A 25,845-nucleotide genomic window follows, 5' to 3' on the forward strand; every position below is an offset into this window, starting at 1 on the left:
AGGTACAGGGTTTGATTCTCACATGGGGTAATTAGCTAGGCTTAAAATGGCCCACAAGGGCATTTAGGCTAGTTCTAATCTATGAACCTATAAAAAAACACATAAATAAAAAAATAATATTTCTTTAGTTTAACTTCCACATGATATTTTCTTTACAAAAATAGAAGTTATGTACCTACCATAATGCTCCATGTTTGTTGTCCTTTCTCACCCTTCTTTCTTACTAGATGGGTTCGGAGCCGAAACTCTGCTCTGACTCGGCCAATACACTAGCTCGAAGTCTCTCACTTGGCTCGGGACTCAATACCTAACCCATAATGCATTGGAGTAACCCCCAGATCTTGTTTGCTGCTAGCCATAAAAAGTATGTATATATCTGTTCACATAACATGGAAAAAAAAATACATACATACATACATACACATATATATATATATATATATAAACACATATAACAAGAAAAACTTTTAGTTATGTACTCACCATAACTTCAGATGTTTGGGATCCATCTCGCCTACATTCTGACTGATGGGTTCGGAGCCGATCCCTCGGCTCCGACTCGGCACGCTTATGCCAAAGAGCGAAGTCTCTTATTGGCTGAGCTTACTATATCCCAGGATGCACCACTACCAGTCCCCCAGATCTAGTTTGTCCGCATACATGCACACACGCACGCACTGCTTATGTAACATCGTCAGATGAAACAAGATAAAACAGTAGAACTCAAAACCGTTCAATCTCTTCTGATCTCCAAGGCAGGGGGAAGGAGGGTGGGTATTAGGAATGTAGGCGAGATGGATCCCAAACATCTGAAGTTATGGTGAGTACATAACTAAAAGATGTTATGTGATCCGATCTCGCCTACATTCTGACTGATGGGACAGCGTCCCTAGCACCTGAATCCTGGGTGGCTCACTGGAAAACACTCCTGAGTACCGTGGAACCAAATGATGCTCGCCCTTTAGATGCCACATCCAATTTATAGTGGGAAATGAAAGTGTGCGGGTTGGACCAAGTAGCCGCAGCACAAATCTCAGAAATAGCGAGCTTGGAATGAAAAGCAATAGAAGTAGCCATAGCTCTGGTAGAGTGAGCTTTGATAGATGTTGTAAGTTGCTTATTTGAAGAGGAATAAGCTTGAGTTATGCAATCTCTAATCCATTTGGAGATAGTAGCTTTAGTGATGGTTTTACCCAATTTATTATCTGAAAAGGACACAAACAATTGGGTCTGTTTGTCGAATTTGTTGAGTCCTGTCTAGATAGAAGCGCAATTGCCTGTGAACATCCAATTTATGCAAGGTGTATTCCGCTTCATTTGAAAATTTTGGAAAGAAAACTGGTAGCTCTAGAGATTGTTGGAGACAGAGATTAGAACAAACTTGTGGAACAAAAGATGGATTAGGCCTAAGTGATACTCTATCCTTGTGAAAAATCAAGTACGGTGGTTTGATAGATAGGGCTTGAAGTTCTGAAACTCTTCTTGCAGAGGTAATTGCAACTAAGAAGGCAGTTTTCCAAGACAGATATTTCAACTCACATGTAGCAGCCGGTTCAAAGGGGAAGATGTTAAGGCACAGTACCAAATCAAGATCCCACGGAGGCGCAGGATGAAAAACTGGGGTCTTAACAGCACAGCACCTTTCATGAAAGTTTTACATAATCTGCTGCTCATCAACGGTGGGTCTATGGATTCGTGAAATTTGGAGATAGCTGCTAGTTGGACTTTAATAGTAGAGACTGAAGATCCTTGATTAAACAAGGATGTTAAAAATTTCAAGACCTCTGGTATCGGGGCAGTAATAGGGTCTAAGCCTCTGAGTTGAGCCCAGATAGCAAACCTCTTCCACTTACTGAGGTACAATTTCTTAGTGGTGGGTTTGTGGGCCGAAGATAAAATGTGAACAACTTCCGGGTCTAAGGTGTGATTTCTGACTAAGGTCGGAAGTGGAGGAGCCAAGCTGTTAATTTCAAAGTGTGAAGGGACTGGTGCTGTCGTCCCGACTGATGAATCAGCAGGTCCGGAGTTAGATCCAAAAACCAAGGACCGTCCAGAGCATATTTCTTTAGGTAGGGGAACCATACCTGACGAGGCCAGTCTGAGCAATTAGAATCATTGTGGACCCCAATTGGGAAGCTTTCTGGATGACTTTGGGGAGGAGTGGAACCGGAGGAAAGGCATAAAGTAGTCCTGTTGGCCAAGGTTGGGTTAGAGCATCCGTAGGTGCCTCCCCCTGACGCGGAGTCAAGGAAAAGAACCTTTTGCACTTTGTGTTCTGTGGTGTTGCAAACAGGTCGCAGCACGGGGTCCCCATCTTTGAAAACCTGAGCTGCTACTGTTTCGTTCAGGGACCACTCGTGAGGAGAGAGAATCGTCCTGCTTAATCTGTCTGCCAATATATTGGATTTTCCTGGAATGTGGGTCGCTACCAGGAAGCGGTTGGTAGCTACAGCCCATTCCCACACCCTCATGGCCTCTCTGCAAATGGGGTAAGATCTGGTCCCTCCTTGTTTGTTTAGATACCAGACCACCGACATGTTGTCTGTGTGGATAGCGATAATGCCTTGAGGGAGAAACTTGTGGAGGGCTTGTAGGGACAGAAGTACAGCCCTCATTTCCAACACATTGATATGGAGAAAAGTTTCGTCTGGAAGCCAAGAACCCTGAACTGACCTGCCCAGACAATGCCCCCCCCCCACCCCGTCTGGGAGGCATCCGTTGTCAGGGTGGCCACCGGAGGGGGTATAACAAAAGGTCTTCCCTGATTCAGATTGGATGGCTGAAGCCACCAGCAGAGGTCCCGTTTGCACGTTTCTGTAATCAGTATGAGATGATTGAGGGGGAGATCCTGAAAAGACCATTGTGTCGATAACAGCCACTGAAGAATCCTCATGTGCAATCTTGCCAGCAGAACTAGGAGAACCGTGGCAGACATTGAACCTAAAAGTTGCAGGACCATCCTGGCTGGGGCTTTGGATCTTGGAAGCAGGGCTCGGACTTGACCTTGTAATGCTTGAATCCTTTCGGTAGGAAGGAAGATGCGCATCAATTTTGAGTCTATCTCTGCTCCTATGAATCTTATGCGCTGAGAGGGCAGCAAGACAGACTTTGACCAATTGAATGTAATTCCCAGGGAAGCACCCAGGGAGATGGTGGCTTGTAGGTTGTCTAGTAGCAGATGCCTGGTGGTGGCAGTCAGGAGCCAGTCATCCAGATAGGGAAACACTTGGAATCAGAGACTACTCAGGTGAGCAGTCACTACTGCCAAACACTTGGTGAACACCCTGGGGGCTGTGGTGAGACCAAAGGGCAGAGCACAAAATTGGAAATGACTGTCTCCCAGGCTGAAGCGCAGATACCTCCTGGACGCCTGATGTATCGGTATGTGATAATAGGCGTCCTTGAGATCTATGGAGCACATCCAAACATCCTTCTCCAACAATGGGAGAATGGATTGTAAAGTGACCATTCGGAATTTGGACTTCACGACGGACTGGTTTAGTTTGCTGAGATCCAGTATGGGTCTCAGGTCCCCTGTCTTTTTTGGCACTAAAAAGAACCTTGAGTAATTTCCGGATCCGATCTGGTCTGTGGGGACCGGTTGGATGACTCCTTTTTCTAGCAGCTTTGAAGCTTCTGCGGCTGCAATTTCCCTTTGACTGGGTGGTGGGTCCGGGATTTTTTTGGACGGTGGGGGTGAGTGTGTGAAGGGAATGGTGTAACCTCCGGCAATAATCCGAAGCACCCATCTGTCCTGAGTAATAGACTCCCAGGCTTTTAGGTGCTTGGCAAAACGGCACCCGACTGGCTCGAGCAGCACAGCCGGGCAATCCCTCATGAAGTGTGGGAGGCTGAAGAGCCACGAAAGGACTCGCGGTCTCCAGTGTTGCGGGGCCCTCTGCCGCCTCTGGGACGGCGTCTCCCAGAAAAATTTCCCCGTCCTCTGCCTCTGGAAGGGGAATCTTCCTGCTGTTGAGGAAAGAACTTCTGTGATTTGCGGAACCACATCTTCCCTCCTCTTTTAGCCTTGGGATAAGGCCGAAAGGGAGTGGAATAACGTGCACCTACGGCAGATAAAGTTTTTCCCTCTTGCTCACAGCGGGTAAGAGTGTCTTTTACCTTAGGTCCAAACAAAGAGGACCCATCAAAGGGAGCTTCGGCGAAGGAAGACTTGAAGGCCTCCGCGAAATGACACAAGCAGCCAGGCTTGTCTCCGTGAGCCACGCCTGTGCCTGCCGCTCTGCCCGCCTTGCCGCATATGAAATGAGCCTCATGGACGAGTTAGAAATCGAGGTAAGGATAGCCAACTGAGAGCTAACCGACTGGGCTAGCTGCTCAGGTAGGTTACCTGAGAGGGAATCTGACAGCTCCTTGACCAGATCCCTCTGTAGCCTGGTGAAATGTGCCAAATAATTCAGGGACCTTAGAGTAAAGGCTGCTGAAGTCAGGGTGCGCTTCCCGTACCGGTCCATGCTCCTAGACTCCTTATTAGGAGGATGGACGGACGTTGAAGCCTCTGCCACGTCCTGCTGTGTAGCAGATGCCACCACCATGGCATCTACAGCCACGCCTTTCGTCAAGAACTCCTTCTCGGGTGGGGCAGACAAAAATTTGTTAGGGCGAGAAGGCACTGGTTCCACAGTATCTGGATGTTCCCACGCCCTCCGACAAACCAAATCCAGGAGCTCGTCGAAGGGCGGAGACACCCAGGAGGCGGAGGGCAGAGCCCCAAAGGCCTTGAGAAGCACTGACTCATCAGCGGAGGGGGGTTTGGATATCCAGCCGCCTCGTTGTTTAAGGATCTCTAGAATGTCTGCAAATGAGACATCATCCGAGGACGACTTTGGGGACCCCTCCGCATCATCAAGATCAGTGTCCGATGTAAGAGACTCGGGGGAGTCCACGTGCTTCCTCTTGCACGATCTCTTCCTTGGGGGCTCCTCCGAAGACAACTCCGAAGAACCCTCAGGAGGAGGGGAACCCCCAGTGGGGGTAATCTCAGGCCCCAGGGCTCCGCTGCCTAGAGACAGGGGAACTGCCAAAGACCCAGTCTCCATGCCCAGGGAAGGTGCCGGTAAAGCCGTAGAGATGGCCGAAGAAGACTTGGCCAAGGCACTCCTCATAGCTCTGAAAGCCGGACCCCCAGAATCCTGGGAGTGTCCGGTCTCCGGAGCCATGATAGCAGACGGAAGTCCCGCAGCCGAAGCACCGAGAGGGAGGCTCGGAACCGACAGCATTGGTCCCGAAACGTCACCCCCGGGTCCGACCGAAGAAGTCCGTGTGCTAAACTCAGACCCGAAGGCCGGGGTTGGAGTAAGGGTCGGAGCCGACCCTAGGATCTCCACTGGCTCCATCAGCACCTGCTCTGACGGAGCCGAAGCGGTCGGAGGAGGAATGGCAATGGAATGGGCTATCGGCTCCGAAGCCAATTGGGTTGGAGCCGAAACAAATTTTTGAAAGACTGGGGACTGGAACAGTCTTTGGAGCACCCTGTCTATGTCCGAATCTGACATCCTCGATGACCTAGAGGAGACCGAACGGGTTCGAGTTGGCCTCTCCAACGGCCCCAAGGGACTAGGGGACCGGCTCCGAGGCGACTCGATAACTATCGGCGCCGAAGGAATGCACAAACCAGTTTCCATCGGTGCCGAGGAGGACTTAGGCGCCGAGGAGGAAGTGTCTGAGCGGACAACCTTCATCGGGTCCGAGATCAGTGGAGCCGATGAAGGTGACCCGCCTCTCGATGCCCCAGCCATCGGCTCCGAAGCCAGAGGAGTCGAGACTGGAGGCATCGAGGCAGACCGTTCCGCCCTCGGCTCCGAAGTCCTTGGAGCCGAAGGAGAAGCCTGCCTATGTCTTTTGGCGGTCGGGTCCGACGGACTGGTCGGAGCCGACGCCCTTTCTTTAGCAGGAGAAGGAGAGGACGCTAAAGCTTCTTCAAAAGAGGGTTTTATAAGACCTTTCAAAATAAGTTTATTTTTTCTCTCTTGGAGGACCCTCGAGGAAAAAGCGTGACACACACTACAGGACTCCTGCAAATGTTTGGCGCCCAAACAATATACACAGAGAGAGTGGTCATCCGTGATAGACATTTTAAAACTACACTTAGTGCACTTCTTAAAGCCCGAAGGCCTAGGAGCCTGAGACATTATAACCACAACTCAGTAACTCTCTCACAGACAAAACTCTTTTTAAATTGACTGACACTATAAAGATTAGCTTACGGTTGCCGGTTAAGAATGACAGCCCGATAACAACAGGGAATATAACTCAAGGGAATCCTAAAACCCCTAAGGGTTTGAAAAGGGATTGACTGACAGGGAAGGCCCTACAGATCAAGGGGGCCTGTAGTCAGAACAAACACCAAACACACACAAAATTTCCACAAAAAAATTCCCAATCACACACAAAAGTACAGAGTAGCTGTTAAAACAGCTTTTTGTTATAGAAATAGCAAATTCCTGACAGAAAAAGTTAGTGAAAAAACACTACTTAGCTCAGCCAGCTCGAGACCACGTCTTTGCTAGTTAGCGGCAAACGAGATCTGGGGGACTGGTAGTGGTGCATCCTGGGATATAGTAAGCTCAGCCAATAAGAGACTTCGCTCTTTGGCATAAGCGTGCCGAGTCGGAGCCGAGGGATCGGCTCCGAACCCATCAGTCAGAATGTAGGCGAGATAGGATCACATAACATCAACCAATTTCAGAGGAACTCTCTCAGTAGGAAGAAGGAAAACTCGTATTTGAATCCTCTAGGAGCCTTGGCTGGGGGAAGGAGGAAGGGACGTAAGTAAGAAGGACGAGAAAGGACAACAAACATTAAGAAGTTATGTACCTACCGTAACGTTCCATGTTAGTTGTCTTCTTCTCGCCTTCTTTCTTGCTGGTTGGGTTCGGAGCCGATTCTCGACTCCGACTCGGCCATCTTCAAAAGCTCGAGAGCTGCTTACTGGCTCGAAGCCCCCCCTATATCCCATGATGCCTGGCGCTAGATACCCAGATCTCGTTTGGTAAGTCTAACTGCGGACATAATATTACAGGAAACCTATCCTAGAATGCATAAATCCTACTGTAGAGACTACTAGTCAGAAAAGAATAGCCAGAGAAGACTCAGCCAGTGAAAGAAAAACATAAGGAACTCTTCTCGGTCTACTAGGATAATGGGATGGAGGGTGGGACGCAAGAAAGAAGGCGATAAGAAGACAACTAACATGGAACGTTATGGTAGGTACAGAACTTCTTAATGTTAAGTTGTCTATCTCGCCTTCATTCTTGCTGGTTGGGACAGCGTCCCTAGCACCTCAATCCTGGGTGGCTCATCGGAACAGACTCTTCAGAACAGTAGAACCAAAATCAGCTCTGCTCCTGGAGGCCACGTCCAGCTTATAATGTGAAATGAAGGTATGAGGATTGGCCCATGTAGCTGCCGCACAAATAGTTTCCATTGGCAATCTTGCCTGAAAAGCCACTGAAGTAGCCAGAGCTCTAGTGGAGTGACCTTTTGGTTTAGCAGGAAGCTCTTTATTCCTTAGCTGATATATCAATGTAATAACAGACGTCAACCACCTACATAAAGTTACTTTCAACACTGGTAGACCTTGTTTACTCTCAGCATAGGACAGGAACAGCTGATCTGATTTTCTGATTTGCTTAGTTCTATGCAAGTAAAAACGTAACTGTCTATGAACATCCAACTGATGCAACTTGTACTCCGCCTTGTTGGAATAATTTGGAAAAAACACAGGGAGATCAATAGACTGATTCAAATTATTCTCAGAAGAAACCTTTGGAAGGAAGGAAGGAAGGATTAGTCCTGAGAGAAACTCTGTCCTTGTGGAAAACTAGATAAGGAGGGTGAACACAAAGAGCTTGAAGTTCAGAAATTCTTCTGGCTGAAGTAATTGCAAACAGAAGAAGGGTCTTCTAAGAAAGAAACTTCAAAGAACAAGAAGCTGCAGGTTCAAAGGGGGGCAATATCAGGGAAGCTAAAATCAAATTTAGATCCCACAGAGGCAGGGGATCTGTCACTCGGGGCCTGATTAAAGTAGCCCCTTTGAGAAAAGCTTTACAAAGCTTATGGGACATAATACTAGTATCTGATAGGCCTGTATGAAAGTTTGAAATTGCAGCTAACTGAACTCTAATCGTGGCAGAAGAAGGTCCAGCATGAAAACGTTCCGCTAAAAAATCCAAAATATGGTGCACAGGGGCTGAAAAGGGATCTATATTTCTAGCCAGAAAGAGAAACGTTTCCACTTACTAGCATAAGTCTTCCTAGTGGTAGACTTATGCGATGATAAGATGATTTCACGCACTGAGTGGGAGATGTTTGGAAGCCTGGCTAAGGTCGGAAGTGGAGCAACCAAGCAGTGAGCTGGAGAGATTGAAGGGATTGGTGCAGCCCGCCCGATTGATGGATCAGGAGGTCTGGAACTGGGTCCAGGGCTGCTCCAGAAGGTGATGATGCAGGAACGGGAACCAAATTTGTCGAGGCCAGTATGGGGCAATGAGGATCATCTTGCATCCCAAGACAGTAACTTTCTGTATTAGTTTGGGAATCAGGGGAAATGGAGGAAATGCATAAAGAAGTCCCTGAGGCCAATCGTGAACTAGAGCGTCTCTGGGGGAGTGTCCAGGAATAGGGAGAAGAGAGAAGAAATTGTTGCACTTGCTGTTGAAGGGGTGGCAAAAAGGTCGCAGCAAGGCTGACCCCATTTGCGGAAGATTTTGTCTAGCACAGTCTGATTGAGAGACCACTCGTGAGGCATGAGAATTGCTCTGCTCAGCCTGTCTGCCATAACGTTGGACTTCCCAGGGATGTGCACTGCTATCAGAAACCATTGGGAAGAGATCGCCCACTGCCAAAGTCTGAGTGCTTCTCGACATAAGGGGTAGGACTTGGTTCTGCCCTGCTTGTTGATGTACCATACTACTGACATATTGTCTGTTTGAATTGCAATGGTCCCGGTGGGAAGAGAGTTCTGAAGAGCTTGCAATGCTAAAAGCACAACCCTCATCTCCAAGACGTTGATATGCAGATGGTACTCGTGAGGCTGCCAGGTGCCTTGGACTGTTCTGCCCTGAAAATGCCCCCCCCCCCACACCCGATCAGGGAGGCATCCGTGGTCACCGTAGCTACTGGAGGAGGAAGAACAAATGATCTGCCCTGGTGTAATGATGGGGAAACCATCCACCAAACAAGTTGGTTTTTGCATGACTGTGTGATCATTATCATGTGAGACATTGGGAGTTGCTGGAAGGACCATTGTGTGAACAGCATCCACTGAAGAATCCTCATGTGAAAACGAGCAAAGGTAACTAGTATGATAGCCGCTGCCATGAGACCCAATGTTCTTAGAACGAATCTGGACTGAATTTTTTTGCATCCTAATAACACCTGCACATGTCAACGAATGTCTAACACTCTGTCTACTGGAAGTCTCGCTGACATATCCTTTGTATTTAAGTTTGCACCTATAAAGGTGATAGATTGTCAAGGCGACAATGCAGACTTTTCGAAATTTATTGTTATGCCTAGTTTGGAGCAAGTTTGGATGGTGTAGTCTCTGGCTCAAGTAGTAATGAAACTATGGTAACAAATCAACAATAATATGGTGCATTAATTGTTTAATTAAAGATTTGTATAAAAATGGGTGGAGCACTTAGTAAAAATGTATTCCAGGAGAAGGCGAAGGCCGAGGTACCAGAATAAAAAATTAGTATTGCAGCAGTTGGTGTTCTCCTTTTGTTTTCTACATGTTTCTTTGGTGAAGAAGTTGAGGATTCGTATATATTTTTGATATTATGTCGGTGGACACTGACTCTACCACCCATTTGGGTGCACCATTGCTACAGCCTGTAAATTTGGCATCTTTATGGAAGGAGAGAGAGGAGAAAATGGCTAACAATGATCCTTGGGAAAGCCTAAGTATTGATTTTTCTGAGAGGTATGTGGAGTTGGAGAGAGCATTGATAAAAGAAGTTACCACATTCTATGACCTAAAATTACTGGAAAAGTATGTAAAGACCAATATTACTCCAAGGGGTCTTAGAGTGGAACGGTTACCAGCCTTTGAATTTGCAGAAGATGAATTGGATTTGTCTGCAGAGTGGAAGGACATTTCATTGAAGTGCACGTTGGGCTGGCTTGCAGTGTTAATAAAAAGAAATGAGAGAACATTGAGCAGAACTCGTAATTCCATCCTGCTTTTGCAGGAAAAGCTCATAGAAGAAAGTTCGGTGACTATATTTAATAAAAATATGGGTGAAATCAAAAGCAGAGTGTCTAAAATAGAGTCGGAGGTGGTTTCCAGAAAGAAGAAAAAATATCTTCGTGATACTAAAGACCATGAAACAGGTAAACTGTTTTCATGGCAATACAGCTTTAAGAAAAAGCGTGGAGCAGTTCGTGACGTCACCAGGGGTTCCAGGTCTGTTGGCGGTGGTGAAACTTCGGTGTCTTCAGCAGACGAGTCGAGCAGCAGGAAAAGTGTGTCGTTTGAGAGCCTGAATGCAGAGCAGGACTCCAATGTAGGAATTACAGGAATTAGTGATGCAGCCAGTGACACGGATCAATCGGCGGTGCAGCAGAAGGGGAGAGGCCGCCGATTTCAAAATAAGGGGAGAAGGAGGTGAAAAAGTCGTAGGCCTTGGAGGACAAGGAACTATTCTTACAAAGACTGTTTTCCAGAGGGCAAGAGGGGTTCAACGAGACCAACAGGAATGTTCACAGTCTTTAATGAACATAAGAAGCTGTCTTTTTTCCAGCAAAGAGGTTTCTTTTCAGAATTTTGATCATTTGAACACTGAAGTTGTGGACACTGGTGGAGGTGAGAAATACAATGTAATTAATATTTCTGATTTAAATATAACTGAGAGTGCCAAACAAGTTTTATGTAAAGGCACTAAATTTGTACCTGTAAGTTTCCCCTCTCTAGCTGATTTATCCTTGGAAATTAAACAGTTTTGTAGGAAGTTGTTTTTGAGGGAATATTTTGCTGTTCAAAATTGTTTCAAGCACAAACATGATTCTAATATTAATGCTCCATTGACTAATAACTTAAATAATGTTGATGAAAATGTGTCCCTTTTGGAAAATTTAGATGAGTCTTTGTTAAATCTTACACTGCATGAAAATGATTTAGTGGACATATATGCACAGGATGAAGTGTGTGAAAATGGGGGGGGTTTTACCTTCAACACTGGGTATGGTAGACTGACGGTCCCCCATTTATACTGCAAGAGTGATTTCATGCCACCCAGAAGGAATTTAGTTATTAGTGTATTTGAAAAAACACTATTGAATACTTTGGGAGAAGAGCATGCAAGATTTCGTGGACAGGAAAGAAAGTATAATTTGAAAAAGGATGAATGGAAAGCTCTATGTGATTTAAAAAGCATGAATAGAAAGTATGTATTTACTCAAGCAGATAAGGGTGGGAACTGGGTAGTTCTTACCAGGGATAAATACAATTCCATGGCTTTGGAACTGTTGAATGATACTAATATCTATTCAGAGTTACCCCTAAATCCAATGAGAGAGTACAACATGTCATTGTTGGAAATATTGGAAAGGGGTGAGCGGCTGGGTTTTTTATCCCCAGGGGATGTGAAAAGGTTACATATCAAGAATCCTCTAGTGGCCAGATTTTTTACCATCCCCAAGATACATAAAAATCTCATGGATCCACCTGGACGCCCTATAGTTTCAGGAAAAGGAGGATACCTTCAGAATGTAGGAATATTTTTGGATTCCCTTTTAAAGGGATATCTGGAGAGAGTACAATCTCATGTTAAGAATAGTGAAGAGGTGTGTTCCAAGGTTAGTAATATAGCATGGGATGAGGGTTTCTATTGGGCTAGTATAGACGTTAAATCTTTATATACTAGCATCAGTAAGTGGCATGGTCTAAAGGCAGTGGAGAAAATGCTAGGGGATGGACCTAGAACTTTCTTTATCATCAGTCTGTTGGATTTCTGTCTCACACACAATTGTTTTGAATTTGAGGGAAAATAGGGCACGGCTATGGGGGCAGCGTTTGCGCCCTCATATGCAATATTGTTCATGGCCCATTTTGAAAATAGTTACATTTACCCCTCTTTCTTCTATAGAAATAAGGTAGTCAAATATATGAGATTTATTGACGACCTTTTATTTTTATGTAGTGGTGTGCCAGAAGAGTTTAAAAATTTTGTGTCTGAGTTGAGGCAGAATGACTGGGGCTTAGATTTCACCAGTAACATAGGGGGAAGATCCATCCAGTATTTGGATGTAGAAATTTATGTGAGTCAGGAAAATATAATTCAATACAAACCATACTATAAGGAGACTGCAGCAGAGAATTTTCTCCATGCCTCTAGCATGCACAGTGATTCCTTGATTGAATCTCTCCCATTTGGTGAATTTAAAAGAATAGGAAGACACATTTCGGAAAAAAAGTTAATACCAGTAGAATTCAATAAAGTGGAAGGAAAACTATTAGAGAGAGGGTATTCTGTCATGAGTATAAAAAAAGCCAGGAGAAGGGTGGAAGATGAATTGGGCATAACTAGAAGGCCCAGTAAGAGAGTTAGATTCAAAGGGGTGGGATTATCTGAAAATCGTGACATTCAGTGTAAAAATAATAGTGGATTCAAGGAATTAGATGAGAAAATATTTTTTGTAACAAAATTCTCCCATTTTTCTCAAACTTTAAAAGAACTAGTGGATAGATTTTGGCCAATTATTTGTGAAGATGAGAAAATTGGAATGCTTTTTCCATCCCGGGTAACCTTTTCATATAAAAGATATTCTAATCTCAGGGAAATTCTAAATTCCAGAAATAAGGATAAAGAGAGTGAAAGTGAGAGAAGGGGCTCATTTAGATGTGGAAAATGTAAAGTGTGTGAGTTAATTAGGAATTTGGATGGCTGTAAAATCAATGGGGTTAAATATAGAGCCAAGGAATTCTATAATTGCAACTCAACGGGGGTTGTATATATTATAGGATGTGGATGTGAGAGGCAGAATTGGTATGTAGGACAAACCACTAGAAGGGTTAAATTAAGGATTTTGGAACACCTAGGTGATATAAGGCATAAGAGAATGGAGAGCCCAGTAGGAAAGCATTTTTTTGATAAACATGGGGGGGTTCCAGAAGGATTTGTTTTCAGTGTTTTAGGTAGACCCAATGTGTTTGCAAATGAGGCCATTTTTCGTGAAAAACTACTTCTGATGGAGTCAAGGTTCATTCTTAATTTGAAAACTATTTTTCCAAACGGGATGAACATGGAGGTTTAATATGTTTGTGATATATGTATATTCTCACAGTATATGGATCATAAATAATGCTTATAGTAAAGTTAGTTTATGTATATGTCCTCACATACTTCTCAATGTTTTCAAATATATTTATTTAAATATATTTATGTAAATGGCTTGCAAGGGTAACATTGTGTGAAAATTAAGTATACAATTTCATTGTTAGTATTTATATGTATGTTTATAGTACTAAAATGAAAGTTATTTATTCTCTAAATTATTATGTCACATAGAAATGTCAAGTTTGCTTTAAGTAGTAATGAAACTATGGTAACAAATCAACAATAATATGGTGCATTAATTGTTTAATTAAAGATTTGTATAAAAATGGGTGGAGCACTTAGTAAAAATGTATTCCAGGAGAAGGCGAAGGCCGAGGTACCAGAATAAAAAATTAGTATTGCAGCAGTTGGTGTTCTCCTTTTGTTTTCTACATGTTTCTTTGGTGAAGAAGTTGAGGATTCGTATATATTTTTGGTACTCGTGAGGCTGCCAGGTGCCTTGGACTGTTCTGCCCTGAAAATGCCCCCCCCCCCACACCCGATCAGGGAGGCATCCGTGGTCACCGTAGCTACTGGAGGAGGAAGAACAAATGATCTGCCCTGGTGTAATGATGGGGAAACCATCCACCAAACAAGTTGGTTTTTGCATGACTGTGTGATCATTATCATGTGAGACATTGGGAGTTGCTGGAAGGACCATTGTGTGAACAGCATCCACTGAAGAATCCTCATGTGAAAACGAGCAAAGGTAACTAGTATGATAGCCGCTGCCATGAGACCCAATGTTCTTAGAACGAATCTGGACTGAATTTTTTTGCATCCTAATAACACCTGCACATGTCAACGAATGTCTAACACTCTGTCTACTGGAAGTCTCGCTGACATATCCTTTGTATTTAAGTTTGCACCTATAAAGGTGATAGATTGTCAAGGCGACAATGCAGACTTTTCGAAATTTATTGTTATGCCTAGTTTGGAGCAAGTTTGGATGGTGTAGTCTCTGGCTCGCAGCAGGTGATGCCTGGTGGTTGCAGTAAGGAGCTAGTCGTCTAAATATGGAAACATCTGGAATCCTTGCCATCTCAGGTGAGCGGTAACTACTGCCAAACATTTGGTGAACACCCCGGGGGCTGTGGTGAGACCAAAGGGCACAGCTCTGAACTGATAATGACTGGCTCCCAGCCGGAAGCGGAGGAATCTTTTGGAGCATCTGTCCATTTTGATATGGTAGTATGCATCCTGAAGATCTATGGAGCACATCCAATTGTCCTGACCCAGAGAGGGTAAAATGGACTGTAGCGTGACCATCCGGAACTTCATTCTTTGAACAGACCTGTTTAGACTGCTGAGATCCAGAATGGGTCTCCAGTCAGCTGTCTTTTTTGGTACCAAAAAGAACCTTGAGTAAATTCCAGATCTTTGCTGGTCTGCTGGGACTGACTGGATGACTCTTTTTCTTAGCAGTTTTGAAATTTCTTGAACTGCTTGATCCTTTAGATTGGGTGGAACATCTGGAAGGGATTTGTTGGGAGTGTGTGGAGTGCGAAGGAAGGGGATTTTGTAGCCTTCGGATATGATAGACAGTACCCATTTGTCTTGTGTTATACTTTGCCAGGCTTTTGGGTACAGCGAAAATCTTCCCCCGACTGCCTCCGAAGGTGGCAGCCGAGCAGCACTTCAGGGATGCTGGAAGGGCTTGTCAGAGAAAGATTCTCTTTGGCCCTGATTTTGCGGACCCTTCTGCCCCTAGGGCGGAGTCTATTGTTGTTCCCTGATCTGCCTCTGGAGGGGAACTCTCCACGTGTGTCAGGCATGGCTCCCTGGGGTTTCTGGAACCACATTTTTCCACTCTTCTGACCCTTGGGATACTGTCTTGAAGGAGTGGAAAAACGGACTCCCACAGCAGAGAGAGTCTTGCCTTCCTGTTCACACCTGGTAAGGGTATCCTTCATCTGTGGTCCAAATAGAGCAGAACCATCAAAGGGGGTGTTGGTGAAAGACGCCCTGAAGGGTTCCGCAAAGTTGCATAACCACATCCAAGCGTGCCTCCTCAAAGCCATGCTTGTGCCTACGGCCCTACTCGCACCATCGGCTGCATAAGAGATGAGCCGCATGGAGGAGTTTACTACCGAATTAAGAGTCGCCAGCTGGGAGGCAACCTTAGCTTGGGCCCCCGCCACTGATGGATCTTGAAGGGTATCTCCTAGCTCTTTAAGGAGATCCCTTTGAAGGCGGGTAAAATGGCACAAATAGTTCAGCGACCTCATGGAGAAGGTTGCTGAGGAAAACATCCGCTTCCCATATCTGTCCATCATCCTAGATTCCTTATTAGGGGGATGACAGACGAAGAAGTTTCAGCCAACTCCTTTTTTGTGGCCGCTGCTACCACTATGGCATCAACGGGAACACCCTTGTCAGAAATTGCTGGTCTTGCGGGGCAGTAATAAATTTTGTGGGCCTTCGGGGAGTTGGTTCTATTGTGTCTGGAGCTGACCACGCCTTTCGAGCCACCACAGACATCAGTGGATTGAAAGGCGGAGACACCCAGGAGGTGGAGGGTCGGGATCCAAACGTGTCCAGGAATAGCGACTCATCCTTGGAAGGGTTAAAGGTAGTCCAGATCCCCCTCTGCCTAAGAATCTCATGGATGTCTGAGAAGGAGACGTCCTCAGAGGGGGATCTCGGGGACCCTTCCGACTCCTCCAAGTCGGTATCTGAAGTGACAGACTCAGGGGAGTCAACATGCTTCCTCTTGCATTTCCTCTTTCGAGGGGCTCCTCTGAATGAACGGGGGAGGCCTCGGAAGAGGAAGATGCACCCAATGGGGTGCCCTGGAGCACTTGTTCCCCACACTTGGGGTCTGGAGGAGGGGCAGGGGCAGGCACCATGGGGGGAGGAGCCGATGAGGCTGACCGTGAGGCTGACTCAGATGCCAGCACACTCCTCATGACCTTGAAGGCGCCTCTTCCCAATACCGGAGAAGGCTCCGGCTCTGAAGAGACTGGAATCCTTCCTGGGACCAAGAGAGATGGCTCCGAAGCCGATTTAGGAGCCGAACTCACCTGCGCCGAAGCTCCGAGAGGGAGAACAGGGTCAGACAAGGGTCCGATGCCACTTGCCCCCTCAGAGCCGACAAGGGAGTCCCGGCACCCAGATCCCTCCAAGGACGGTACCATGGAAGAGATCGGAGACGACGACGGAACCGAAAGGGGAGGTATCGGTGCTGATGGTCCCACGATCCCAGCCTCAGCATGCTCCAGCTCCGAGCTCAAGGGATGAGTCGAAGGAGGAACTACTGCAGAGACAGGTACAGCCAAACCCTGATGAGGGGAGCTGGATAGCATTTTAGCCAGGGCCTGCAATTTTAAAAGCCTGCTCACCACTCTCTCCAAGTCATTGTCAGAGTCTAGACGACCGAGAAGAGTGGGATCGATGACTTTTCTCTGACTGCAACAAGGGCGACCCTGGAGCCGAATTTATCGACTGTAAGGATGGTGATCTGGAGCATTTTCGACTCCCTGACGGTTCCGACAGAAGAGTCGGGGCCGACTGGGAGATAGGTACTTTGGCTCCAGTCGGAGCCAAAGTTGGCTTGAAGATAAGTTCTTCAGTTCCAGACGGAACCGAAGTTGAAGAAGACGCCACACCCAACGACGGCTTCAAACTGGGAGCCGATGGCTTCGATGGCTTGGAAGGTTTCACTGACTGAGCCTTGGCCGGTGATCCTTCAGGTTTAAGCAAACCCCTAAGGATAAGCTTATTCCTATGCTCCTGCAGGACTCTTGGACTAAAGACATGACACACCAAACAAGAGTCCTGCAGGTGTAGGGCGCCCAAGCAATAGACACAAGAAGTGTGATCATCTGTCAGTGACATTTTCTGACAGCATGAGTCACACTTCTTGAATCCAGAAACTTTCGTGTCTTTAGACATTCCTGTAAAGGAAAAATCAAATTACAAAGAGAACAAAGGGAAATAGGTAACTAGAAAAAAACACAAACAGTCCACACAAGTTACCACACCCTAACAGCACACACACACACACTTTATAATAAAAGAAGGGCTAAAAGGACCCACCAACTAACACAATATCTAATGAAAAAACTTTTACTACCTTAAAAAAGGAAACAAGGATAAGCCTCTAACCGAAACGGCTTACCTTAAAAAGGAAAACGGGAGTGGGGGAGGGAGGGGAAAACTCTCTAAGAAGAAAACGGGTTTTCAGGGGGGGGGGAATTAAACACTAACAAATACCTACAATACAACAACTAAGTACTACACTAATTATTCTAACTAATAATAAACAACAAGATCTAAATATATATCAATAAATTGAAAATATATGACCTGAGCCAGTAAACGCAACCTCGTAGCAGAAGCGGCAAACGAGACCTGGGTATCTAGCGCCAGGCATCATGGGATATAGGGGGGGGCCTTGAGCCAGAAAGCAGCTCTCGAGCTTTTGAAGATGGCCGAGTCGGAGCCGAGGATCGGCTCTGAACCCAACCATCAAGAATGAAGGCGAGATAGACAACTTAACATGGAACGTTATAGTAGGTACATAACTTATATTATGTTGTCCTTCTCACCTTTTTTCTTACTGGATGGGACAGTATCCCTAGCACATCTTCCTGGGTGGCTCACGGGAGTACACCTCTAAGCACTGTGGACCCAAAAGAAGTTCTGTCCCTGGAGGCCAAATCTACCTTATAATGAGTAATAAAAGTATGGAGCCTGGCCCATGTAGCAGCTGCACAAATGCTGTCCATAGATAATGTGGCATGGTAAGCAGAGGATGTTGCTAGAGCTCTAGTTGAATGGCCTTTGATTTTGAAAGTAAACTTCTATTACTTGAAGTGTACATAAAGGTAATACAACTAGTAAGCCAATTTGAAAGGGTAACTTTTGAGACTGGCTTGCCTCACTTTGCTTGAGAGAAGGAAATAAACAGCTGGTCTGTTTTCCGGAAATCTTTGGTTCTATGTAAATAAAATCTCAGTTGTCTATATACATCCAACTGATGTAGTTTGTTATTCTGCCTTATTGGTATGATTAGGAAAGAAAACTGGAAGTTCAATAGACTGGTTCAGATTGCTTTTGGTATGAAAGATGGATTTGTCATCAAGGATACGCTATCCTTATGAAAGATTAGGTATGGTGGCTTAATTGACAGAGCTTGTAACTCCAACACTCTTCGTGCAGATGTAATGGTCACTAGCAAGGTAGTCTTCCAAGAGAGAAACTTTAGATCGCATGAAGAAGCAGGTTCAAAAGGGGGTAAGTAAGGACAAAATTTAGGTCCCAAGGTGAGAGGTTCCTTTATAGGAGGTCTCAACAAACAAGTTCCTTTTAAAAATGCTTTACGCAGCCTGTGTGACATCAGATTAGGAGTGTATTCACTGATATGATAATTGGAAATTGCAGCTAATTGGACTTTAACTGTAGCTGCAGCAGAGCCTTGCTGAAAAATTTCTGCCAGAAATTCTAAAATTAAACTACTAGAGGCATAGAAGGGATCTGTCTCTCGCCCTTGCCCAGTAATAGAATCTCTTCCATTTGCATTTTCTGGTGGAAGCCTTATGAGAAGAGACCAAAATATGTTCAACTGCTGGAGTAAAATTTTGAAGCCTGACTAAGTTTGGAAGTGGAATAGCCAAGCTGTCAAGTTGAGGGTCTGGAGAGAAGGATGAAGTGCACCTGACATATGAGTCAGAAGGTCTGGAAATAGGTCCAGAGCCCGCGGCTTCTCCTGAAGATGAGGCCAGAGGAAGGGGGAACCAAATTTGACGAGGCCAATATGGAGCAATGAGAATTAACCTGCTTCCCAAGACTTTGGCTTTCTGAATGACTTTGGGAATTAGCAGAAATGGAGGAAAGGCATACAGTAGTCCCAAGGGCCAAATGTGGACGAGTACATCTCTTGGTGTCTCCCCCACTGGGGGGATTAGGGCAAAGTAGCTGCTGCATTTGGTATTCAGGGGGATTGCAAATAGGTTGTAGCAAAGCTGGCCCAAAGTGAGAAAATCTTGTCCTGTTTCAGAAACCACTCATGAGACATCAAAATCACCCCGCTGAGCTTGTCAGCTATCACGTTGGATTTTCCCAGGATATGCATTGCTACCAGAAAACGTTGGGAAGAAATTGTCCATTGCCATACTCTCAACGCTTCTCGACAAAGGGGGTATGATCTGGTTCCTCCTTGCTTGTTTATGTACCAGACTACTGACATGTTGTCTGACTGGATTGTAATCGTTCCTAGTGGAAGAGTCCTGAAGTGCTTGCAATTCCAGAAGCACTGCTCTCATCGCCAGAACACTGATGTGCAACTGAGCCTCATGTTCTTGCCATGTGCCTTGGACAGTTCTTCCCAGATAATGCCCCCCCCCCATCTGAGAAGCGTCTGTGCTCACAGTAACAACAGGTTGTTGTGGAACAAAAGGTCTTCCGATGGTCACATGATCAAACTGAAGCCACCACATTATCTGATGGGACATAGGAAGTTCTTGTAGAGATCACTGCGCAAACAGAAGCCACTGAAGGATTCTCATGTGCATCCCGGCTAGATGGACTAGAGATGAGGCCATGGTTCCGAGAAGTGTTAGAACTACTTTTGCTTTTATCTTGATCCTGGGAAGAAGATCGACTATTTGTTGTCTGAGGACAGAAACTCTGTCGGGTGGGAGGTGAGCCATCATGGAAATAGTGTCTAGATCTGCGCCGATGAATATATGTTGACAAGGCAAAGTTTTGAAAATTCACTGTTATGCCTGAGCACAAAGTTCCAGTGTAGTGTCCCTGGCTTGTAGAAATAGATGCTTGGTGGTGGCAGTTAGGAGCCAGTCATCCAGGTATGGAAACACTTTGAATTCCAGGCATTTCAAGTGAGCTATTACTACTGCCATGCATTTGGTGAACACTCTAGGGGCTGTAGTGAGACCAAAGGGCAGAGCTAGAAACTGAAAATGACTGGCTCCCAGCTGGAAGCGTAGAGGACTCCTTGATGTGTCACCATTCGGAACTTGGACTTCTTTACAGATTCATTTAACTTGCTGAGATCCAAAATGGGTCTCTAGTCCCCTGTTCTTTTTGGTACTAATAAGAATCTTGAGTAAGTTCCGAATCCTATTTGGTCTGTGGGGACTTCTTGGATGACTCTTTTGGTTAGCAACTCTTGGATTGATATGGTTGCTTATTCCCTCTGACTGGGTGGAACATCTGGGATTCTTCTGATCTGTGGAATGGGCTGGCAAAAGGGAATGGAGTAATCTCTGAATATTACGCTTTCTACTCACTTGTCTCTTGTGATATCTCACCAAACTTCTGGGTACAAAGCTAATCGCCCCCCAACTGCCTCTAGAAAAGAGCAGCTGGGCCTCCTTTCAGGAGCACTGATAGGGTCAGCAGCAAAAGGAATCACAGTCACCCTGGTTTTGCGCCCCCCCCCGTGCCATGTGGGCAACGTCTACCATTATTGCCTCCCCCTCTGCCCCTGGGGAAGGGTTCACCTCGTACATCTTGAAAAACTCCCTGGGATCCCTTGAACCACATTTTTCCACTCTTCTGGCCTTTAGGAGATGGTCTTGAAGGTGCGGAAAAATGTGCTCCAATGGCAGAGAGAGTTATTTCTTCCTGCTCGCATCTGGTGAGTGTGCCCTTGACTTTTGATCCAAAGAGTGAGGAACCATCAAAAGAGGCATTGGTAAAGGTAGACTTGAAAGGTTCCGCAAAATTGTACAAACGCCTCCAGGTGTGTCTCCTACGGGAAACGCCTGAACCTGCAGCTCTACTAGCTCCATCGGCTGCATAGGATATCAGTCTCATGGAGGAGTTGACTATGGAATTTAAGGCGGATAGCTGAGAGGTCACTTTTTCTGAGACCCTTGCAGCTAATGAGCCTTGTAGAGTATCTCCTAACTCCTTCAGGAGATCTCTTTGAAGTCTTGTAAAATGTGTGAGATAGTTCAGCGATCTGAGGGTGAAAGTCACTGACGAAAAAACATGCTTCCTGTATCTGTCTATTGTTCAAGAATCCTTATTCAGTTGGATGGACAGACAAGGACATCTCAGAGAGTTCCTTCTTGGTGGCTGCTGCCACCACCACAGCATCTACAGGTACACCTTTTGAAAGAAAATCCTTATCCAAAGTAGCCGACAGGAGCTTATTTGGTCTCCGAGGGACTGGCCCCATAGTGTCTGGTGACTCCCACACCTTTTGACTAACTAAATCCATACACTCATCGAAAGGCGGAGAAACCCAGGAGGCTAAAGGTTGAGATCCAGGTACACTGACTCCTCATCAGAAGGGTTAATGGGTTTCCAGCAGCCTCTCTGTTTTAGAGATATCTTCAGAGGACAACCATGGGGACCCTTCTGCTTCCTAGAGGTCAGTATCAGAAGTGACTAACTCATCAGGGGAGTCTACATGCTTCCTCTTGCATGTTCTCTTCCAAGGTGGCTCCTCAGACGGGTAGTCTAAGGAGGTCTCGGAAAAGTGGGGCTTACCGGATGGGGCTTCCTGAGGCCCTGAATCTCTGCTGTCCTGTGGATGGGATGGTGATGAAGCAGACACCGGTGCTTGAGGGGGAAGAATGCCAGTATCCCTGAGTGGAGCTGTAGGAGGGGAGAGCACACTCCTCATCACCTCAAAGGCCGATCCCCTATGGTTCCAAGGACAACTCCGGTTATGAGGAAGCAGAGGGAATCCCCAGCCCCAAGGTTGATGTAGGAGCCGAGCTCACCCCTGCCAATGCACCAAGAGGTAGACTTGGACCCAAAGAGACTCGGGTCTGAGCCCCCCCCCACTCCAAAGCCGACCAGAGAACCACAGCTCCTAGACACTCCAGATGGCACAGATAGTGTTGGAGCAGGCAATGGTTCCAAAGAGTCCTGAAGAAGTCTTGGAACTGAAGGATCTACCACAAGAGGTATGTCACATTCTGGCTCCGAAGATCCAGCTTGGCTAGAAGGAGGAATAGTGGCTGTAGTTATCTTGGATGGCTCCGAGACCGGCGGGGTCGGAGCTAAAAACAATTTTGCCAGCATCGGCGACTTCAAAAGCCTGCGCACCACCCTGTCCATGTCAGCATCTGATAAGCTCCTAGAGGACCTGGATAAGAATATTGGGGATCGAGACCTTTGAAGAATAGGGGATCTCAAAAGTCAGAGATACCGATTTTAATTCAACAGACTGGGTCTGAGAAGTAGTCTCTATCGGCTCCGAAGTCTTTGAAATCGATGAGCTAGATTTGTCTGCACCAACAGTCTCCCTCAGTACCAAAGGTGGTGGAGCCAAGGAGACAGATTTTTCAGTCAGTTTAGGTATTTTCTTTGGAGGGTCTGAATGAGCAGAGGAAGAGGATGAAGAGGAAGGTCTCCTAGACTTGTCACTAGTAGTTGGAGAAGTTTGTAAAGCTTCATCAAAAGCAGGCTTTATAAACCTCTTAAAATCAAGTTGTTTTTCCTCTCATGTAAGACTTGGAGAGCTGAAGGAATGACAAAAACTGCAATATTCCTGTAGGTGAATAGCTCCTAAGCAGTACACGCACACACTGTGCCCATCAGTTATAGACATTTTTTGGGAGCATTGTTGGCATTTCTTGAACCCAGACAGCTTGGATTCCTTACCTCTGGATGCATTAGACATGTTCAATAGCAAGAAATAAGAACTGCAATAAGTAAATTGCACTAAAAATTACCCTAAAACAAACAAACAATAAAAACAGTACAGGGAAACACAGCACTACCCTCTTAAGTTAAATGGGTGCTAGGCCCTCTAATTTAAATGGACCTAGCTGAGCTGATGGGGAACACACAACACAAACCCTCTAATTAAAAAGGGTTACTTTTAGCTCTCTAACTCAAATCAGCTAAAATGGAAACACACAAATTACCACAAGACTGACAGGGATAGTGCAGGCCTAGCGAAACGATGGCCAATAAACAGCAACACAACAGGCGATAAATTACACCAAAAACCTATAGGAAATTTAAACTGCCTAAACAAAGATCTACAACAACTCTAATAATAAGATTTTATCAAAAAAACAGGTATCAATAGTGAAACTGAAAAACACTTAGCCACAGATAAGGAGAAAGCATCCAAACTCGTCAAGCGGCAAACGAGATCTGGGGGTTACTCCAATGCATTATGGGATATGTATTGAGCCATGAGCCAAGTGAGAGGCTTCGAGCTAGTGTATTGGCCGAGTCGGAGCAGAGTATCAGCTCTGAACCCATCCAGTAAGAAAGAAGGCGAGAAGGACAACATAACATCAAATGTTTCACAAATGCATAAATTAAAAGCATACTTACTGTTAGGATACAAAGAGGTTGCTGTTCTCTGAGCTCCAAATTACTGCCACATGTCTCCTGTCTAGCCATTTCACCACTTTTGGCTGATTCAAATTTTTCTTCCATGTCTTTCAAAGTCGCTGCTTCTGTTACTTTACTCTGGAGTTTCAAGTTCCTATCAGACATTTCTATGTTGAAGGAAATAATTTCTTGTTTTATGCAATGAAGATTTTCTTCCATTTCTTTTAGAATACGTTCTTCTTCATCCTTAAGTTGTTGGATGAGTTTCTGTTCCTTATCTTGGAGAAACAGATGCAATTTTGCAAATTCTTGTTTAATGTGCTCTTCCAATCTAACAGCATCTTCCTAGAAAACAATGAATACAAAGATACAATGAATGATTCAGTACTGAAATCTTAGTTGAATCTTATCTCATATAACAGACTGAGCACAGGTTAGTTCACTGATAAAGGCAAGGTATCTGACTGCAATACTGTTGACCTAGTTGCGACAAAGACTGAGCCCACTAGAATGTCCAGCAGGGAGAAACAGCCAAACTTGGATGCTATCTTCTCCAAAGAAGCTGGGAATGGGTACTCAGTACCAAGCTGATCCCTGTACAGAGCAGATACTGCAGCAATGTGCTGCACATGGCTCTATTTTAAACAAACTTTTACTTTTGAGCTAAGATAGTCCCTGATGAAATAACTGTCTTAGAGCACTTATGATATGCAATAGACCTTCTTAAAAGAAGCAAGTCTTAGATTCAAAGTGCAAAGCAGCGTCAGTATTACTAAGAATGCAAGTGTCTTTACTGGAACACAAGTCAGTATAAATTACAATGCTTAGGTAATGATCCATGGTCAGAGTGACGTATGAGAGCCAAACCTGCAAGACCAAATTTCTTGTACTAGATACTACATTTTTAAAGAAAGGACTACATGTTTTTGGAGACTCTGTGGCTCACTTCTAGAAAGTAGAACATCTGCCCATGCATCACTGAAATATCAGCACAGCTGCTCAATCCTCAATGCATTACTAATCCATCAGCAACTAGAAATTCTGTAAAGCACAAGGACTTGGTCTGTGTCTGCAGTCTGGGAGCAACTGTGTGATAGAGAATGTGTCAAAGGAAAAAACTTCAAAGACCAATTCACGTAAGGTTCAAGTAATGGCACCCTTTATTACTTGCAGCAAGGAGACAAAACATGCAGATAAAGGATTTGACTAAAAACTAGTGAGCAGTATGCTACTTTTATACAGTTCTTTCCATGTTACACAGAAATGTTGCTTCTATTGCTGTCGTAGTTAGACACAGCTCAGATTTAAAACTCACTATGTGTTACATAGAAAATGTTACTTGGATTTCCTGCTGACATGACTGGATTATAAAAAACATTTGAGAAAAACAACCTGGCCTTGGGGCTTATTTTTACCCCACTACAAACTTTCTATTCTTCAGTTGTGCAGTTCTAATATATATGTGTTACATTTCAAGGTACATTCCTAGCTTAGGTACAAGTAATGGTGACTACGGCTTATACTTTCAAGCAGCCTTTGTTTTCATTATCAATAGCTTCAGTGCTGTGTACTTTCTCACGGCATAAGCAGAAAATCAATAACTCTTTGTTAAGTCTCATGACACTAGTAGAAATGAAACACTTATTATTATTTTCATGACATTAGCAGAAATCAAATGCTTTCCTGTTAATTTCCATAGCATAAGCAGATCATAGCTGCACATATTTTCTGACATAACAGGAATGGAATGTTTCTAGTAGCTGTGCAGATTCACACAGTGTGAACAGAATAAATGCATTAACCCTTTTTAAACCTCGAATGCACTAAGCATGCATATTACTAATACAAATTTTTCTAACATTTCCCCCCTTTTAATACTTTTATTCTACTTTCAAAATAAGCATAACAGTTTTTTCTTCCACTAACCTCGTCCTGCTCAGGATTTGCAGTTAAGAGAGTCATTCAGTTTAAACTTATGAAAGCATTTTCAATTTTTCAACAATTCTTCAAGTTCAGCACCTTGATATAAGTTTTTGAAACTGACATGTCTATAAAGTCTTTAATCAGTCTTTTCATGCAGGGGATGCAGCAGCAAACACATACCACCAGTAGGATCATGCCTACACAGAAGGATACTGCCCCACCCCCCAAACAGTCTCTGGAAAAAGTCCGTCAATAGATTTGGTCCTGGCTTGGTCATAGCCGACACATGCTGAATTACCTCAAGGTGATT

At 44.9% G+C, this 25,845-nt stretch overlaps 1 protein-coding gene across 1 annotated transcript in view; it reads right to left on the bottom strand.

Moving 5' to 3' along the window:
- Positions 1-24,452, bottom strand: part of LOC122802372 (zinc finger protein 14-like) — a 214,394-nt gene extending 189,942 nt beyond the window's left edge. Inside the window, exons 1-2 of the mRNA XM_044072004.1 lie at positions 24,432-24,452; positions 23,613-23,957 (exon numbers count right to left, since the gene is read on the bottom strand). Of these exons, the coding sequence (XP_043927939.1) occupies positions 23,613-23,957; positions 24,432-24,452 (366 nt within the window). The remainder of the gene's footprint in view (positions 1-23,612; positions 23,958-24,431) is intronic.
- Between the last annotated feature and the right edge of the window lie 1,393 nt (positions 24,453-25,845).

Source organism: Protopterus annectens, chromosome 5.part0 (assembly GCF_019279795.1).
Source record: "Protopterus annectens isolate FY-2018-M chromosome 5.part0, PAN1.0, whole genome shotgun sequence".
Lineage (NCBI taxonomy): Eukaryota > Metazoa > Chordata > Ceratodontiformes > Protopteridae > Protopterus > Protopterus annectens.